At 48.3% G+C, this 19,169-nt stretch overlaps 2 protein-coding genes across 7 annotated transcripts in view; one reads left to right on the forward strand and one right to left on the reverse strand.

The window, feature by feature from the left end:
• The window catches only part of ABAT (4-aminobutyrate aminotransferase), a 111,092-nt gene extending 96,297 nt beyond the window's left edge, over window positions 1-14,795 (forward strand). For 4 of the 6 annotated variants that reach the window (XM_007985080.3, XM_073015164.1, XM_007985117.3 and 1 more), the window contains exons 14-16: window positions 599-745; window positions 3,692-3,803; window positions 5,484-8,754. In XM_007985080.3, the coding sequence (XP_007983271.2) occupies window positions 599-745; window positions 3,692-3,803; window positions 5,484-5,605 (381 nt within the window). In that variant the 3' untranslated portion in view covers window positions 5,606-8,754. Of the gene's footprint in view, window positions 1-598; window positions 746-3,691; window positions 3,804-5,483; window positions 8,755-10,110; window positions 10,300-14,401 lie in introns of those variants that run through there. The other 2 variants (XR_012092910.1, XM_007985096.3) reach the window with 2 other exon arrangements.
• Window positions 14,796-14,981: 186 nt separating this feature from the next.
• TMEM186 (transmembrane protein 186) lies at window positions 14,982-19,033 on the reverse strand. The gene is made up of 2 exons (XM_007985224.3): window positions 18,992-19,033; window positions 14,982-17,955 (listed from the first exon to the last, which is right to left on the reverse strand). Exons 1-2 carry the CDS (start codon window positions 18,992-18,994, stop codon window positions 17,317-17,319), a joined length of 642 nt encoding a protein of 213 aa, XP_007983415.3. The 5' UTR covers window positions 18,995-19,033; the 3' UTR covers window positions 14,982-17,316.
• Window positions 19,034-19,169: the final 136 nt, after the last annotated feature.

Genomic DNA, 19,169 nt, shown 5'->3' on the forward strand with positions numbered 1-19,169 from the left:
GACAGTAGGAAATAAAAGGAAGGGAAGGACAAAGTGGCCCCCTTCTTTCTTTAGCAGCCTTCCTAGAAATCTCACATAACACGTCTATTTCCAATACTTGACTAAAACCCAGTCACGTGGCCACTTCTAGCCATAAGGGACGCTGGGAAGGGTGTTTTGGTTGGCTACATAGCCACCCTGAATCGTTCATGGAGGGGCCAAGTGGGTGATCTTTGAGGGTCACTGCCGGCAATCCAGTCCCAACTCTACCTATAAGTCACATTTGCCTTGGACAAATCACTTAGCCTCCCAGAACCTCTGCTTCCTCCTCTATAAAATGCGGGTTATAGGAGTTAAGGAACCAACTGTCTTGGTTTCCTGGGACTGAGGGATTTCCCAGGGCATGGGACGATTTGATCTCCCCTTAGCAGTTCCTACCTGCAGGGCTGCTGTTGGAAGAATTCAGTGAGATTGGGTGTGTTCTCCTGCTAGCCTCTGGCAGACACCCACTAGGTTAGTTTCTCTCCTCTTCAAGAGAGGAGGAGGGGTGCCTGGGGGAAGTGACCCCTGCAGGGTGTGCATATGCATGAACCCTCCCAACACCCCTTCCTCGTTCCAGCCTTACCGGATCTTCAACACCTGGCTGGGGGACCCGTCCAAGAACCTACTGCTGGCTGAGGTCATCAACATCATCAAGCGAGAGGACCTGCTAAATAACGCAGCCCATGCCGGGAAGGTCCTGCTCACGGGATTGCTGGACCTCCAGGTACCACCCCCTCCCCTGCCTAGCCCCCACCACCCACGGCTCCCTGCAGCCTCCAGGGCAACACTGGAGCTCTTCAGCATGGCGTTGCACCTGCTGTTCCAGCAATTTGCAATGGGCTGTGCTGCTCCTAGCCTCCGGGGCTTTGCATGTGTTGTGTCCTCTGCAGGGAATGCCTCTCCATCCCTCCATCCCATTCCAACCCGTTCCTGAACTCCTAGTTTTGTTTTTTTGATTTTTTTAATATTGAGACATGGTCTAGCTATGTTAGCCAATCTGGCCTTGAACTCCTGGCCTCAAGCAATCCTCCCACCTCAGCCTCTCAAAGTGCTGGGCAGCGCCTGCTGGCACTGGTTATCTTTTTTATTTTACTTATTTGCTTTTTAATTTATTTTTCAAGACCAAGTCTTGTTCTGTCACCCAGGCTGGAGTGCAGTGGTGCAATCTCAGCTCACTGCAACCGCTGCCTCCTGGGTTCAAGAGATTCTCTGGCCTCAGCCTCCTGAGTAGCTGGGATTACAGGTATGTGCCATTATGCCCTACTAATTTTTTTGTATTTTGAGTAGAGATGGGGTTTCACCATGCTGGCCAGGCTGGTCTCAAACTCCTGACCTCAGGTGATCCGCTCGCCTCAGCCTCCCAAAGTGCTGGGATTACAAGCATGGGCTGCTGCGCCCAGCCCTGGTTATCTTTTGACACCAAATTCAGACATCTGCCCTTTATGAAGCCCCCAAGCACTCCTTCTCTCACCCCCTCTGATGTGTTCATTGTTCCCTCCTCTGTGCAACCTGTTGCATACTTACCACTCATCAGCACTGCTATCCACTGCTGGGACTGGATTACTCTCCACCCTCAACGTTTCATCATGGGCCAAAATGGCTCCTGGAGCTCCAGCCATCACATCTCAATTCCAGGCAATAGGAAGGAAAAAGAAGGGAAGGACAGAGTGGCCCCCTTCTTGTCTTTAGCATCCTTCCCAGAAATCTCACATAACACCTCCAACACTTGACAAAGAGCTCGTCACGTGGTCACTCCTAACCGTAAGGAGGTGTGTGGATGTGTGTGTGCCAGTGTGGCACACGGGCCTGAAGTGGTGTCTAAATGGAAGAGACATTATTCTGAACTTCCCCAGGGCCATACTGTGGTGGGAGAGGGAGGGGTGTGTTCAAACTACCAGCTCCCCAGCAATCAACAAGTGCAGGGCACATGCTAGAATAAGTGTTGGAAGGACTTCTGAGCCTCAGTTTCCTCATCTGTGTAGACCAAAGTGGGCCCTTCTTCACTGGCAGGGGATTCAAGGGTGTGCCCACTACCAGGCAGAGGGGTTCATGCCTGTAACCCCAGCACTTAGTGGGGCAAAAGCAGGAGGATTGCCTTCAACCCTACTGAGTTCGAGACCAGCCTGGGCAACATAGTGAGACCCCGTCCTCCACAAAAAGAAAGAAAAAAATTGTGTATGTAAGCGTCTAACACAGTGCCTGGCTCTGTCACCCCCAGAACAGGACCGTGTCTCCAGTTTCTACTAAGGAGCTGCTGTGAAATAAGACTTGCTCCCCAAACTCAGCCCCCAGTACCCTGAAATTATTGGGGGTTTTCCAAGCCCTTGTTTGCTGTCCTTCACATGGACAGTGGAGAGTAAGGTGAAATCCAGGTCCTCCAGACTAGGCATGTGCATTTGCATCCTTGTCTGCTGTAAAAATCCCCACAAACTGTGTGGGTTAAAACAAGAATGTATGCTCTCACAGTGTGGAGGGCAGGCTCTGAAATCAAGGTTTCGGCAGGGTTGGCTTCTTCTGGAGGCTCTGGGGAAGAATCTGTCTCATGCCTCTCTCCACCTTCTCATGGCTGCCGGGAATCCTTCAGGTTCCTTGACCTGTGGAGGCTTCACTCCGCTTCCGGCATCACTTGGCTTTCTCCCCACTGTGCCTGTGTCTGTCTCCAAATTGTCTTCTTCTTATAAAGATACCAGTCATTGAGCTGGGCGCAGTGGCTCATGCCTGTAATCCCAGCACTTTGGGAGGCCAAGGCAGGTAGATCACTTGAGGTCAGGAGTTCGAGACCAGCCTAGCCAACATTGTGAAACCCTGTCTCTACTAAAAATACAAAAAAAATCAGCCGGGTGTGGTGGCATGTGCCTGTAATCCCAGCTACTCAGGAGGCTGAGGCACAAGCATCTTTGGACCCTGGAGGCGGAGGTTGCAGTGAGCCAAGATCGTGCCACTACACTCCAGCCTGGGCAACAGAGCGAGACTCCATCTTAAAAAAAAAAAAAAAACCCATCATTGGATTAGGGGCCACTCTAATGCAGGAAGACCTCATTTTAACCTAACTAATTATTTCTGCGAAGACTTTATTTCCAAATTAGGTCCTAACCATAGGTTCCAGGTAAACACGAATTTAGGGGGCAGTGGGAGGAGACTATTCAATCCAGTATAGCTCCCAATCTCAAAGCCCTGAGGGAGGACAGGCACTTCTTCTCCTAGAAGAACCACCACCTTTCTAGAAGAGCTGACAACAGAGATGGCTAACATCTGTGGAACACCCAGCAAGTGCCCAGCCCCTGGCTTAGGACTTAACCTGTGAACCTTATCTTGCTAGAGTCTCACCATAGCCCTACTGGGGTCAACAGCATTTAAATCCTTCAGTTTACAGCAGGGTAAACAGAGGTACTTGAGTCGCCCCAGGTTATGCAGTGGGAAAGAGACAACGCTGGGCTTCATTATTGTTGTTGGTAGTATTTTTTTTCCCTCCATACAACACAGATGTGAACAGCTGGGCTTCGAACCCAGGCCTGAATGTCACCAGAGCTCTTAACCCCCTGGAGGTCCTGCCAGTCCACGCAGAGGCCAAGGCTGGACCATGGAAGGCCTTTGATGAAGCACAGCCAGTAAGCCCAGCTGGTACACGGGTGCTGGGCTTTGACCCTGGCCTTGTCTCCCCCCACTGCAGGCCCGGTACCCCCAGTTCATCAGCAGGGTGAGAGGACGAGGCACCTTTTGCTCCTTCGATACTCCCGATGATTCCGTACGGAATAAGCTCATTTTAATTGCCAGAAACAAAGGTAAGGGGTCAGGAGTGGCTGCTGAGTTTCATCAGCGTCCAGTATATCCTGCTGTAGCTGCAAAATGTTGCTAGATACTCAGCAATATGTTGCGTGGGGGGCAGGTGGTACACAGGTCTGAAAATAGCCTGAATGCTGCTTCTCCAGAGAACGTTACGAATGGGATTTCTTTATCCATTTATTTACTCAACAAGTGTTCGCTGAGGTGGTGAGTTGTAAGTGGACACTAGAGATAGTTACAGAGATGATGAAGCCCATCAGAGCCCCGCCCTTCAGGAAGCATGCGGTCTAGCAGGAAGGCGTGGCTTTACACATGGCATTTCACAAACAACCCATTGCAATTTTAAGTCCTGGGAAGGGGAAAACGCGGCTAAGAGAGCAAATAGCTGCAGCAGTTGGTGAGGCTAGGAAATCAGGGAAGGCTTCCTTGAGGAAGTAGCATTTTACCCTGAGTCTTGATAAACAGGGATTGGCCGGGTGAAGGTAAGGAAGAGCATTCTGGGCAGAGGGAAGGGTGCTTGCCATGGCCTGAGGTGGGATGGAGCTTACAGAGGTGGTAAAAGGGAAAGAAGGGGGCGTGAAGGTGAACGGATGGGAGGGGACAAAGCTGGGGGAGGAGAGGCCAGGCCCGGGTCACATGGGACTGCAGATTCGGCTTAGCACTCGAGACTTCACCCTAGGAGCTATGGGAAGCCACTGAGGACATGTGTGGCAGGGCAGATGCTGTGGTGAGATCAGAGCACGTACTCTATGTCAGGCACATTGTCAGGTCGTCTTCTTGTGCCATCTTATGGAATCCTTGCAGCAGCCTCGGAAGGGCAGGGATAATCAACCTCCATTTTAAAAATGAGAAAACGTGGTCTCAAAGGCATAAACAGGCTGGGTGCAGTGGCTCACGCCTGTAATCCCAGCACTTTGGAAGGCCGAGGTGGGCAGATCAGCTGAAGTCAGGAGTTCGAGACCAATCTGGCCAACACGGCAAAACCTCATCTCTACTAAAAATACAAAAATTAGTTGGCCATGGTGGCGGGCGCCTGTAATCCCAGCTACTTGGGAGACTGAGGCAAGAGAATTGCTTGAACCTAGGAGGTGCAGGTTGCAGTGAGCAAGATCGTGCCACTGCACCCCAACCTGGGTGACACAGCGAGACTCCATCTCTTAAAAAAAAAAAAAAGCATACACAACCTCGACAAGGAAAGGACACCAGCTGTAACTGGTGAAGTCACCCTTTAAAATAAGCAGAGCCTGTTCCTCCTCCGTGATAGCTCAGCACCCCGCACGTGCTTCCGACTCAGCCTGTGCTTTTGCAACTTATCTGCTTACTTATTTTCTTTCCCCACCCCTCCATGACTTTCTAGAAGGCAAGGACTTTATCTTGGGATCTCTCTATCACCAGACCTAGTCCAGGGCAGGCACTCAAAGGAGAGAGGGAGGGTGGAGGGAAGGAAAGGAAGAAGAGAATGATGGATGAGATGAATGAAGGGAGAGAGAAAGGAAATGAAGGCTAGATGGGTGGGTGGTAGGAAGGATAAATGGAAGCCTGGGCTTCCACGATGGATGATGATGGATGGATGGATGGATGGATGGATGAGCGCCGCCAACGGGCATCACTTTCCTCCCAGCTCTCCCAGCACACGACTTTGAGAAACCATGCTCCTCACCTCCTGCCTCTTCTTTCAGGTGTGGTGTTGGGGGGCTGCGGTGACAAATCTATTCGTTTCCGTCCCACGCTGGTCTTCAGGGATCACCACGCTCACCTGTTCCTCAATATTTTCAGTGACATCTTAGCAGACTTCAAGTAAAGAAGCCATTTCCACTGCAGTGAGAAAGCCCCGATCTCAACAGTTGTCAAAGTGATTAGTTTTGCCTAATTCATGTTTTCACTTAAAAGTATCAGAGGTGAATGCACAGTGAAGGGTGATTTGTGGGGAGGGAACATTTGTGGTGGTCTTGGGGGAGGTGGGGGAGGGAAGGGCTGGTGTTGATTTTCCTCCCTGCAGAGCCAATGGTGCACATTGGTTTAAGCCCAGAGATCCTGCTTGAGCCCTGGTCTCGTCTTGGGAAGAGCCATGGGAGGTCCTGGCTAGAGTTCTGCCCAACCTTGACCAACCCCAGCAATTTTTCCAAAAACCAGTCAAGGGCATTACATTTGCTCCTGGGACTGGCAGCTGGGCCTCCTGTGTGCCAGTCCATCTCAAGTGCCATATTCTGTGACCACGGATGCTGGCTCCCCCTCGCCCTATGCAAGCAAACACGTTCTCACCTCCTCTCCCAGCCCCTGGAGCTCTGAGCACACCCCAAGCACGGTGCAGGGAGGGAATGGACAGATCTGAGGAAGGCCGTAAAGTGGGGAGAAGAGGATTCAGCTCAGGGGTAAGGGAAGCGGTTCTCTGGCCCCCTGAAGATGAGAATCACTCCTCTCGGTGCACCTGGGGAGCCCCTAAACTGTGAATTCTGCCCTGAACAGGGCTTTGCCCTTGGAGGATCCCCAGGTGGCATCATCCATGGTTCTTACTTGGCATCCACCATTCCCCAAACTCCCTCCTCCCTGTTAAATGTCAACCTAGACCTGGACCTGGGTGGGAGGAAACTGTAGCCTGAGTGTCCACAAGGACACACATGAGCCCCAGGGCTAGAAGCACAGGCCCGTCACCCCAGGGTCTGGGGCCGCGGAGCCATTGCATCATGTTTCCTAGGGCACCCTGGGGTCTGACTTTTGGCCCCCTCAGCCTGAGAGGTTCTTGCTGTCTTTTGCTCATCCACTTTCACACCGCTTCTGAGCAGACCCCCAGGAACAGCTTGGCTGTCCCACCAGAGGGAATCATTGCTGGACTGGATTTCTGCTTGAGGGAAGCACTATGAATTAAAGGCGCTAGAGCTCCATGCATGGAAAAGTGGCCTGTTGGTTCACCATGGTTTCCTTATACTTGATCCTCCTGAAATTAAGAGATTTTCCTGAGATGACTGAGTATGAAGATTACCATAGTAGGCAGATGATACCAAAATGCTTAACGGGGCTGTGGCTGAGCCTCTAGTATCTCTGCTGGAGGTGAGACACTCTGGGAACTGATTTGACCTCAAATGCTCCTAAAAGAGAACTTGATAGCCTGACAGCAATGAAGTATTATTTGGTGGGGAGACTGAGAAAGCCTGGCTTGTATTATCTGTCCAAAACGAAGCCTCTTCATCTCCGGGTGCCTTGGTTGACTATTTTGTAAGTAGGCATATCAAGGTTCCTGATTCAGCACTTTGCTCTTTTAATAACAAATCGTCCAAAGATCTCAAAGTAGGGTTTTTTTTCTTTTCTTTTTTTTTTTTTTTTAGCTTCCAGTCTTCCGCAGACTTGGTCATCGACCTATTTTTGTTGAGGAATGAAAGGCAATGACAAGTTTAACATATACAAATTTGTGAGTTCTTGTTCATTTTGCATTCCTGCAGTCAGTGCTAATCTGTCGTTCTTAATCAGTTCTGTCACCTGCACTCCCAGCGAAGTGGTGACGTATGCCTCCCACTCTCTGCAAGGTTTTATTTGTTTTTATATTCATTTATGCATCATTCATTCATTCACCATGTATTCATTCATCTAACTTTCATGAAATACCTGCACCATCCCAGGCCCTGTACCGAGCAGCAGGAATACAAAGATGAGACAAAACATTGTCTCTGCTCCCGGGGGCTCACATCCCACTGGAAACAACCAGACTCATAAACTAACAATTCAAGCAGGCACCAAGGGCTATGACAGAGGTGCGAGTAAGAGCATGAGGAAGTCGGAGGGCGCACCACCATTCATCCAAGGGTCAGAGGAGGTTTCAAGGAAAAGGTGTCACTGGAGCAGTGTTTTGCAGAATGAACCAGAGTTTACCAAGCAGACAAGGCAAGGAAGGGTGTTGCAGAGAGGGAACAGCATATGCAAAGGCATATCAGCTCATGACTTCACATCTTTCATTGGGGAGCCAGATTCCACAGGCAGTATCCCAAGGTTCAATAAGGCCTTATTTAACAAGCAAGCAAAATGCAAACCAAACCATTATTCATTTATTGGCTTAAGTATGCTTTCTCCTGAAAACTTTAGCACTGGGTGCAAATATTCAGTATGGTTCTCGGAGTCCAAAGGGTTTTAAGCCAGGGCACAACCAGAAAATTGGCTCTCGCCGGTAGGGAGAGGGGCTCCAATATTTCATTCTCTCCCCGTGGGGCATTGACAGAGAAATGAAATCGTTTTATCTGGAAAATTCCAGATTTATTATTTACCCCTTACCAAGGGAAGTTACTTCTTGTAAACACTTTTAAGCCATTTATCAACAAGTTCTTGTTGACTCAGGGCATAATGAGTTCCTGAGACATCCTCTTTCGGGGGCTGGGGGTTTAGCTGGAAGAATTTCAAGGAAAAGAATTCTCAGCACAGCTCAAGATTGTAGAAACTCAGCAGAAGCTGGTAAAAACATGGGGAGCCCGGAGGACAGGCTGCCGTCCAGGGCAGGAGCCATGAAGAAGTGCTTCCGTGGCCGACAGTCTGGAAACGAATCCATCATACATTAGTGCCATCGAGTTTAGTAACCATCCAGCAAGTGGCGTCACTTTTACAGAAAACAAGGTCCAGTAATAGCAAGTCTTAGTACATCCTCACTTTTATTATAAATGGGTGTTTTTTTATAATTTTTACTGACGCTCAGTAACCATGCAAAATTGCGCATAGCATTAACGTATCTATATACCTATCTATATCTATATATGAGCTCATGGTAGAAAACCATAGCTAGGTAGCATCGCAGACTTACGCATACAAAGTGATCCTGTTTACAAGTAATCTGTTGACAGTGCCAATAAATGATAAAAAAGAAAAATAACATGTCACAATGTAACTGTTGACCATATACACAATTCCATGAATTAAATCTGTTTCCTGTGTTAGTCAGTATTCTTAAATAAAAGAAATTTATAATTGAAACAGGAGTGAATGTGGACTTTTTTGGTGGAAATGGTTTTGTTAAATAATTAGATGACAGTACTTATTAAATGCCTGTTATATACCTCTTAGGGATGTCTTGGGAAACACTCTACATGCATAATTCTGCCTTGGGATCGGGAAGCACTGTAAGGCCATACATTTCATTAAGTAAATCGAGGACATGCTATGTGACAGGGACACAGGGATGGACAAGATGTGGTCCCTACTTGCAACTTACATTCTCTTTTTTTTTTGAGACAGAGTCTAGTTCTTTCACCCAGGCTAGAGTGCAGTGGCATGATCTTGGCTCACAGCAACCTCCATCTCCCGGGTTCAAGTGATTTTCCTGCCTCAGTCTTCCCAGTGGCTGGGATTACAGGCATGCACCACCCCCACCCAGCTAATTTTTGTATTTCTAGTAGAGATGGGGTTTCGCCATGTTGGACAGGCCGGTCTCGAACTCCTGAGCTCAGGTGATCCACCTGCCTCAGCCTCCCAAAGTGCTGGGATTCCAGGCATGAACCACTGTGCCCGGCCTGTTTTCTATATTCCGTCCTTCCCCTGAGGAGGCAGTGGAACGACCCAGCACTACTGTTTTCTACACGGGTGATCGTGGGCAAGTTACTTCAGTTCTCTGAACCTTATTCTGCAAAATAAGAATGATTACAGTATTGCCAGCTAACGTTTATTGAGTGTTTGCCTGGACTAAGCACTATTTTAACTGCTTTTCATGTAGTAAGTCATTTAATCTTCCCAGCAATCCTGGATAGGTGGTGTTATTATCTTCACTTCACAGAGGAAGAAACCGAGACAGAGAAAGAGGTTACACAGCTGGGAATTGGCAGGGCTGGAATCCAAGCAGGCAAGAAGTTTTGCTTCAGAAGCCGTATGCTTCCCCCGAACACTCTATGACCTGTCTGGGGTTCTCTAACTCAAAGGGTTGCTGGCAGATTCAATGAAATCACATAATAACTGCCTGGCACACAGTAGGTGTTTAATACATGCTGGTGTCTTTTACTGCTGCTTCTCCATGAATAGCTGAGCGTGTCTCACATAGAGTTCTAAAAGGCCATATTCTATTTCTGTCAGAGTTAACTTTCCACTGATAACTATTAAAACTACTTCACACCATAGGTGCAAGCCCGTCTGAATCTGACAGTGAATTTCAACTGTTCGTCAGTAAAAGGAATGTTTTTGTCCTTAGAGTTGGTATAAACATGGCCAGATGGTATGGGCCTTGCCTGATGGACTCTCATCAGGCAAGATTTTACAGCTGAACGGCACAGGATCAAAACAAGGCCATTAAAAGTTGGACTCTGCCTGGAGTTCAAAGGGACCCTGTTGCTTTCTATTTAGGAACTCACGAGTCTTGCAGTCATAAAGCAACAACATAAAGCAAGCTCCCAACTCTAGTTCTTCGGGCAATTCATCCAGGCTGCCCCCTGCAAGCTGCTCGGCCCACCAGATCTACACTGGGGAGTGCATTAAACACGGCTGTGGAACGATGGGGTGGAGGACGCCAGAGACACCCGGCCCTATGACAAGGTAAGTCTCATTTTTGGTAACCAGCATAGGAAGGGGGACAACAGCTACCAATGGGCTGTGCTTCCCACGTGCACACTGGGAGCATCGTCACCAGGTCCCCAGCTCGTGGAGACTTCACGTGTGGATGGTGGCCATATGAAAGCTGACATGTGGCCGGGTGCAGTGGCTCATGCCTGTAATCCCCACCCTTTGGGAGGCCAAGGTGGGCGGATCACTTGAGGCCAGGAGTTTGAAACCATCCTGGCCAACATGGTGAAACCCGTCTCTCCAAAAAATACAAAAATTAGCTGAGTGTGGTGGCACGTGTCTGTAATCCCAGCTACTCAGGAGGCTGAGGCAGGAGAATCACTTGAACCCGGGAGGCAGAGGTTGCAGTGAGCCGAGATTGCACCACTGCACTGCAGACTGGGTGACAGAGCGAGGCTCTATCTTAAAAAAACAAAAAACAAAAAACAAACAGGCCAGGCCCAGTGGCTCAGGCCTGTAATCCCAGAACTTTGGGAGGCTGAGGCAGGTGGATCATGAGGTCAGGAGTCCAAGACCAGCCTGGCCAACATGGTGAAACCTCGTCTCCACTAAAAATACAAAAATTAGCCGGCGTGGTAGTGGCTGCCTGTAACCCCAGCTACTCTGGAGGCTGAGGCAGGAAATGGTTTGATCCCCAGGAGGCAGAGGTTGCAGTGAGCCAAGATCATACCTCTGCACTCCAGCCTGGGCGACAGAGTGAGACTCCATCTTGAAAAACAAAAAAAATGTGAAACTGGCATGCTACAGACAATCCTATGCATCTAAATTATTTACATGGCCACAGCATGGCAGGGAGACGGGGCAAAATCCAGACAGGAAGGAAAGCCACTCGACAAGGGACAAACATGGTTACATCACAGATGCTTTAACCGAGTTTTCAAAGACTGCATGTTTCCTTCCATCTATTCAGCTTCTGAGTACAGAACTGGAATTCATGGTTGAGAAACTTTCCTTTGCCTAGAAAGCCGGTGGGAGGAGGGAACGGAAGAAGAGACTGTTTATTATAGCATTTTTCTTCATTTGTTAGGATGAATGATGTGCTCATTATAAAATTTTTAAACACTGACTACTAGAAGGTTAATGTTGAAAGTGAAATACTCACTGTCTCATCTGCCCCTCTGACTGCCAATGCTCTCCAGGGGTAACCACTCTTCACAGTTTGCGATGTATGTATGTATGTGTGTATTTGAGATGGAGTCTCGCACTGGAGCCCACCAGGTTGGAGTGTAATGTTGCAATCTGTGCTCACTGCAATCTCTGTCTCCTGGGTTCAAGCAGTTCTCCTGCCTCCGCCTCCTGAGTAGCTGAGATTACAGGCATCTGCCACCACCCCCAGCTAATTTTTGTATTTTGAGATGGGATTTCACCACATTGACCAGGCTGGTCTCGAACTCCTGATCTCAAGTGATCCGCCTGCCTCAGCCTCCCAAAGTGCTGGGATTACAGGCGTTGAGCCATTGCGCCCAGCCAACATGTACTTTTTAAAAACACAAATAAGATCACACGGAACTACACTGTTCTGTGACTTGCTTTTTATTTATTTATTTTTTTACCTACCTACCTCATGGTCTTTTCCACAGATATAGCACAATCTCATTCTTTTTAAAGGCTGCATGTATACTACAATACGAATCTACCAACATTTACTTAACCATGTGGCCTACTAATGGAAACTTAGATTATTCCCACTTTACTTTTCTTTTCTATTTATTTATTTATTTATTGAGACAGGGTCTCACTCTGTCATCCAGGCTAGAGTGCAGTGGCACAGTCATGGCTCACTGCAGCCTTGAACTTCTGGGCTCAAACAATCCTCCTGCCTCAGCCTCCCAAGTAGCTAGGACTACAGGCATGCACCACCATATCCAGTTAATTTTTTAATTTTTCTTTTGTAGAGACAGGATTTCACGATGTTGACCAGGCTGGTTTTGAACTCCTGGCCTCAAGCAATCCTGCCACTTCAGCTTCCCAAAGTGCTGGGATTACTGGCATGAGCCATCACGCCCGGACTAGTATTTGTGCTGTTGGAAATATTTCAGTGAACATCCTTATATGTATACTTCAGTATTTCTGTTAGATTTTTGCTATATTCTGAATGTTTATGTCACCCCCAAATTCATATGTTGAAACCTAATTTCCAATGTGATGATATCTGGAGGTGGGAACTTTGGAAGCTGATTAGGTCACGAGGGTGGATCCTTCACGAATGGGATTAGTGCCCTATAAAAGAATTTCAGAGAGCTCCCTCACCTCTTTTGCCATGTGAGACCACAGCAAGAACAAGCCTGTCTATGAATCAGGAAGCAGGTCCTCCTAGACAGTGAACCCGCTGACGCATTAATCTTGGATTTTCAGCCTCCAGAACTGTGAAAAACAAATGTTGCTTCAGCCATCCAGCCTATGGCATTTTTGTTAGAGCAGCCCAAGTGAACTAAGACAATCATGTTTAGAATTGTTGTTAAAGGGGGGAACTGCCAATATATCCACCATGCAAATCTAAAGACAACTCCCATTTTCTGAGAAGCTGCTTTGCCTTCTATTGCATAGCTATGGGTGATTCTCGAAGCTTGGGTACCGTGGAATAACCTGGGAAGCATAAACAAACAGATGCCCAGGTTGTACCAGATTCAACAAGCGTTGGGCACACTTAAATGGTTTTTTTTGTTTGTTTTTTGAGACAGGATCCCGCTCTGTCACCCAGGCTGCAGTGCAGTGGCGTAGTCTCAGCTCACTGCAACCTCTGCCCCTCGGGCTCAAGTGATCCTCTCACCTCAGCCTCCCCAGTAGCTGGGACTACAGACATGTACCTTACACTCAGCTAATTTTTCACATTTTTAGTAGAAATGGGGTTTCACCATGTTGCCCAAGCTGGTCTCGAACTTCTGGTTTCAAGCAATCTGTCCGCCTTGGCCGCCCAAAGAGTTGGGATTACAGATGTGAGCCACTGTGCCTGGCCTTTTATTGCTTTTGTTGTTGACTTTGGTTTTTTGGGGGCAGCTCTCAGGTACTACCCTACTGGTGCATGACGGAAGCCGTAACACATTTCCTGCTGTCTGGTGGAGATCTGTGATTTCAGCTTAGGGATAAAGGGTTAGAATAATGCATTTGCTCTGTGTGCCCTCTGCTGGTACTGCGTGAGCAGACCACACATTGAATGCCTGCATGGGTGAGAATCTGTGGTCTCACCCCCCAGGACAAGCCCCTTGCAGACTTAACAGAGTGGTGATACTTCAGGGGCAGCGATGGTCAATCGATGGTCAATCACGTTAGAATCACCCAGGGAACCGTGAAAATAAAAATGCCTGGTCATGGGCTTTGACAATGGGGTTTTAAAAGCACTCTCCAGGAGATTCTACACATAAAGCCAGTGTTAAGAACCTATTCTTTGGGCAGAAAATTGGCCCAGGAACACAAAGTCCACAGAACCATGTGTCACTCTGGTGTCTTCTGTTCTAGTAGTCTGAGCCTGCCTGAATCTCAGAATTGGCTTCAAGCTGGTCAAAAAGACAGATCCTGGGGACCCACCCCAGACATAATCAGAATATCCCGGGGTGAAGTTCACTCAAGTCATTACTTACAACCCAACAAAGAGAGAATTTTTGGTTTTAATGAGGTTAAGGTCAAATCATTATGACCTCTTAAGACATTTTTTAGCCACAGGCTTTATGTCTTCATGGGGAAGGGAGTCACAGTCACTGAAGAACTGATAGGCAGGTGAAGGCAAGGTACAGAAGGAATGAATAGCCACGTGTAACTGCTATGCACATTTCTCTTCTATATAATTGAATATTCAATACACTTCTTGAGCATAAATAGTAAAGCTCCGTTATACAGAGAGGATACTGAAGGGGAGGCGGTTAGTTCTCTTTGCAGGTATCTAGGGAGAAAGCCTTCCAGGCAGAGGAAACGGTCAATGCAAAGGCCTTAAGGCTGGAATATTCTTGATTACTGGAGAAGAGCAAGGCAATCGTGACCTGGGGCAATGATCTCCACAGAGTTGCGGATGAAGGAGGAAAGGGGAGGGTGGATTAGGCCATCAGCCTTCACAGCAGAGTGATGTGATTTTGTTTTTAAGCATCACTTTGACAGCTGCAAAAATGGACTCCAGTAAAGCAAGGATGGAAGCACAGGATAGAAGCATCGAAGTGAAGGACCGGGCACGGTGGCTCCTACTGTAATCCCAGCACTTTGGGAGGCCGAGGTAGGTGGATCCCTCGAGTTCAGGAATTCGAGACCAGACTGGCCAACATGGCAAAACCACGTCTCTACTAAAAACAGAAAAATTAGGTGGGCATGGTGGTGGGTGCCTGTAATCCCAGCTACTCGGGAGGCTGACACAGGAGAATCGCTTGAACCTGAGAGGCGGAGTCTGCAATAAGCCAAGATCGCACCACTGCAACCCAGCCTGGGTGACAGAGCGAGACTCCATCTCAAATTTAAAAAAAAAAAAAAAAAAAAAGGAAAAATAACCACTGTTGACAAGAATGTAGAGAAACAGGACCCCTTGTCCATTGCTGGTGAGCATATAAAATGGTACAGCTGCTGTGGAAAAGTCGCAGGTCCTCAAAAATAAACAGAATTACCACAGGATCCAGTAAATCCACTTCTCAGTACGTACCCAAAACTGAAAGCAGGGACTCGAACAGATACTCGTATACCAGTGTTCATAGCAATAGCCAAATGTTCATTCATTAACAGTCAAAAGGTGACGACAACTCAAACGTCCAACAGATGAATGGACAAACAAAATGTGGTATATACAGACAATATACACTGCACCCATAAATATATTTAAGCATAAAAAAGAAATAGCATTGACACATGCTACAACATGGATGCACCTTGAAAACACTACACCAAGTCAAAGAAGCCAGATACAGGCCAGCTGTGCTGGCTCACACCTATAATCCCAGCACTGTGGGAGGCCGAGGTGGGTGGGATCACGAGGTCAGGAATTCGAGACCAGCCTGGCCAACATGGTGAAACCCCCATCTCTACTAAAAATACAAAAGTTAGCCAGGCGTGGTGTCAGGCACCTATAATCCCAGCTACTTGGGAGGCTGAGGCAGGAGAATCATTTGAACCAGGGAGGCGGAGGTTGCAGTGAGCGGAGATTGCGCCACCGCTCTCGAGCCTGGAAAACATAGGGAGATTCCATCTCAAAAAAAAAGCCAAAGGGTCACATATTATATGATTCCATTTATATGAAATATCCAGAATAGGCGAATCCAGAGGGACAGAAAGCAGATTAGTGGTGGCCAAGGGCTGGAAAAAGAAGGAAATTATTGTTCAATAGGTATCTTAGTTCTGTTTGGGATAATGACAACATTCTGGAAATGGATGGTGGTGACGGTTGTACAACATGTTCTGTTCTGTTTGTTTTTGAGATAGTCTTGCTCTGTAGCCCAGGCTGGAATGCAGTGGCGCGATCTCAGCTCACTGCAACCTCTGCCTCCCAGGTTCAAGCTTCTCCAGTCGCTGGGAATACAAGTGCCCACCACCATGCCCAGGTAATTTTTGTACTTTTAGTAGAGACAGGGTTTCGCCATGTTGGCCAGACTGGTCTTGAACTCCTGACTTCAAGTGATCCACACGCCTCAGCCTTCCAAAGTGCTGGCATTACAGGCGTGAGGCACTGCGCCCAGCCTGTACAACACTGTTAATATACTTTATGTCCCTGAATTACACTCTTAAAAATGAGTAAAACGATAACTTTGTTAGGTGTATCTTGGTACGGTTAAGAAAAATGGAAGGCTACACAATAAAACATTATTATTTTTTGTTTTGTTTTGAGAGGGAGTTTCGCTCTGTCGCCCAGGATGGAGTGCAGTGGCGCGATCTCGGCTCATTGCAAGCTCCGCCTTCCAGGTTCACGCCATTATCCGGCCTCAGCCTCCCGAGTAGCTGGGACTACAGGCACCCGCCACTACAGTCGGCTAATTTTTTTTGTATTTTTTAGTGGAGATGGGGTTTCACCATTAGCCAGGATGGTCTCGATCTCCTGACCTCGTGATCCGCCCGCCTTGGCCTCCCAAAGTGCTGGGATTACAGGTGTGAGCCACTGTCCCCGGCAATAAAACATTCTTATTGACTTTCGAGTGGCAAAATAATAAAGATCATGCCTTCCTTCCTCTTTACTGTGTTACAAGTTGTATAATGAACATATATTATTAATTATGCAGAGAAATGCATATAACTGGCTTTAGTTTATAAAAGAATGTACCAGCATACAGTCCATTAGGCTTTATTACACTGCAGGGCCATCCAACGCAAGAGCCTCCAGACCTCAGGGTGGTGAACAAATCTCATATGGGGTTTCGTGCTCACTTGGACGACATCTCTGCTCATCGATGTGTAGTTAACATCCTGGCAGAGCTTTCTGCTGCTGGGTATGTGAGGGGCACAGCACAGGGCTCTGGAAGTCCCTGCTGACTGCTCGAAGCCTTTCTCCATGCCAAAACCTCTGACCAAATGCTTAATGCTATCTGCTCGAGGCTGCTGAGTCTGCCACACATTTGACATTTATTCCCATACCCATGAAACAAGCAGGACTTTCCCTTTTACAGATGTGAAAACCAAGGTTCAAAGAGACTCAATAACCCACCCCAGGACAAGTGACAGAACTGAGACTTCTGACTCCAAATCCTACGCTCCCCCACCACACCTCTTTGCCTTTCAATTTCACACCAATGGACGGACTGGGTGACCCTGGCATAGGTTCTTCCAAGAACTGGCTCTTAACAAAAATTTCTGGCCATTATCTGACTGAATGTCACAAACGAGTGCTGTAAGAACTTGCTTAGAGCCTTTCTCCTTAACCTGGACACCAGCTCTTGCCTTGTGAATTTCTTCATCACAAAACACATGTTCCCAGGGGCCCAGGCAAAGTCTCCAAGTACCCAATCCCCTTTCTTCAGCCCTGCCCACACCCTCAGCGTTCCTGTCAATCCAGGCGACCCAGGGTTACCCAGAGGTCCAGGCCCCAGTTGTTTACTTGAACATCTGATGTCTCCCAAACACCTGTGTGAAACGCTGTCTGTCCAGGATGCGTCCATAGCGCAGGGTGACGTAGAAGGTCTGTTTCCCACTGTACCGCTGGATACGCATGAACATCTCCTGAGGCTGGTCCTTGGTTTCCGTCAGGGGAACTACATCTGCCAGGGGACAGTATGTGTCCTGCCGCCAGCCCCAGAAGCTCAGATGGGCCACCCGCAGCATGGTGCCAGACTCATTCAGATACAGGATACCAACCAGTCTCCGAAAGAAATAGCTCATCCAGCACAGCATGGTCAGGGCAAAGCCCGATATCCCACTCATCAGGCACACGGTGTTGAGAGTCAGGAGGCCCTGGGAGTACCAGTAACAGGCTGGTGGCAAAACTACCACTGTCAGGGCAGTCTGTGCCAACTTAAGTCGAGACAGGAACCCAAAGATTCCGATGGCATCAAAACGGTAAAACATCCAGAATTTCTCAGTCTCTGTGTTTGGTGGTTTCTCCTTCGAGGCGGGTGACCTGCTCCCCACCCACCTCTTAGGATCCTCCTGCCCACTGCAGCACCACAGCCCATGGAGAGGCCTTTCCCACGCAGCTCTTCCCCGAAATCTAGGCACAACTCGGAGAAGGGCAGCCTGAAAGGGAGACAGTAGACCATTTCTCTCATGGAATTCAACCACATTAATCACACGGTGAGCATCTGCAAAGCACCATACTCCAAGGCTTCTGCCAATCCTGCAAGGTCACCATTATTGCCAGAGGAGGGAAGGGTAAAGCCAGATGTTATCTCATGTGGGCATCACAACAGCTATCTAAGATAGTTATCACTATTTCCACTTTACCACTAGGGAAACTAAGCCCAGAGAGGGTAAGATATTTACCAAAGAACACACAGTCAGTGAGTGCAGCAGAGTCCTCCTTCCACCAGGCAATTCCAAATAAATACAAGAAAGGAGGTGCGGCCTTCAATAATTCATAACATATCTAGGGAGTACCCACTCTGGGCTGGACAATGGATCCACAAGGGGGTGTGAACATTTCCCCAAGCAGGAAACTGAATAATCAATGTCTTAGTGGGGAACTCGAGCAACAAATCTGTTAGATAGTTATCCCAACAAACTTTCTAATTCTCTGTTTGATTCATACGTTACCTTGGGTGCTAGAGGGAACTGTTGCTTTCTCTTAACCTAGTCAGGGGAAGGGGAAACAACGGAGGAGGAGGAGGAGCGAGGCAGGGAGGCCCCAACACGTAGCACAAACATATTATTAGGTGGGTACTGAAACAGTAAAAGCTCTGGTTCCAATTCTGGCTCCATCAGTCACTATCTGTGGATTCTTGAGCAAATCACTCCACACCCCTGAGCTTCGGTTTCTTCGGCTTTCAAAATGGGGACTCAGAACACAGTGAACGAGAAGAAGCTTTCAGAGCCCTCAACTTAGTACCTGATGCGCTGTGAGAGCTCGGCGAGTTTTAGCTATTACTATTGTGCGCACGTGACCCAAGGGGGGCAGAGAAAGCCCGGCAATGGCGAATTGTAACCCACGCCAGAGGTTCCTCCCACGGATTCTACAAGTCCGAAACTCGGGCGTCTTGCCTGCCTGCCCCAGCTCTGACCCCGACCGACCCCCAAAGAGCTTCACCCCCTCAAGGATCGCCACCAGTCTCCTTACCATGGCTCCACAGCCTGCTGCCGGAAGTAAATCCCATCGGCCCCCGGAACCTCTGAGAGCGCATGCTCGAATGTACAAGGCGGGCGTCATCCGCGTTGCACCCTGGGATTTGCGGTCCAGGAATCGTGGCTGGCGCTGGTCCCAGGCGCTGTGGGAACGGAGTCTCCTCCTCTTCCCG

The sequence above is a fragment of the Chlorocebus sabaeus genome, chromosome 5 (genome assembly GCF_047675955.1).
Source record: "Chlorocebus sabaeus isolate Y175 chromosome 5, mChlSab1.0.hap1, whole genome shotgun sequence".
NCBI classification, from domain to species: Eukaryota; Metazoa; Chordata; class Mammalia; order Primates; family Cercopithecidae; genus Chlorocebus; species Chlorocebus sabaeus.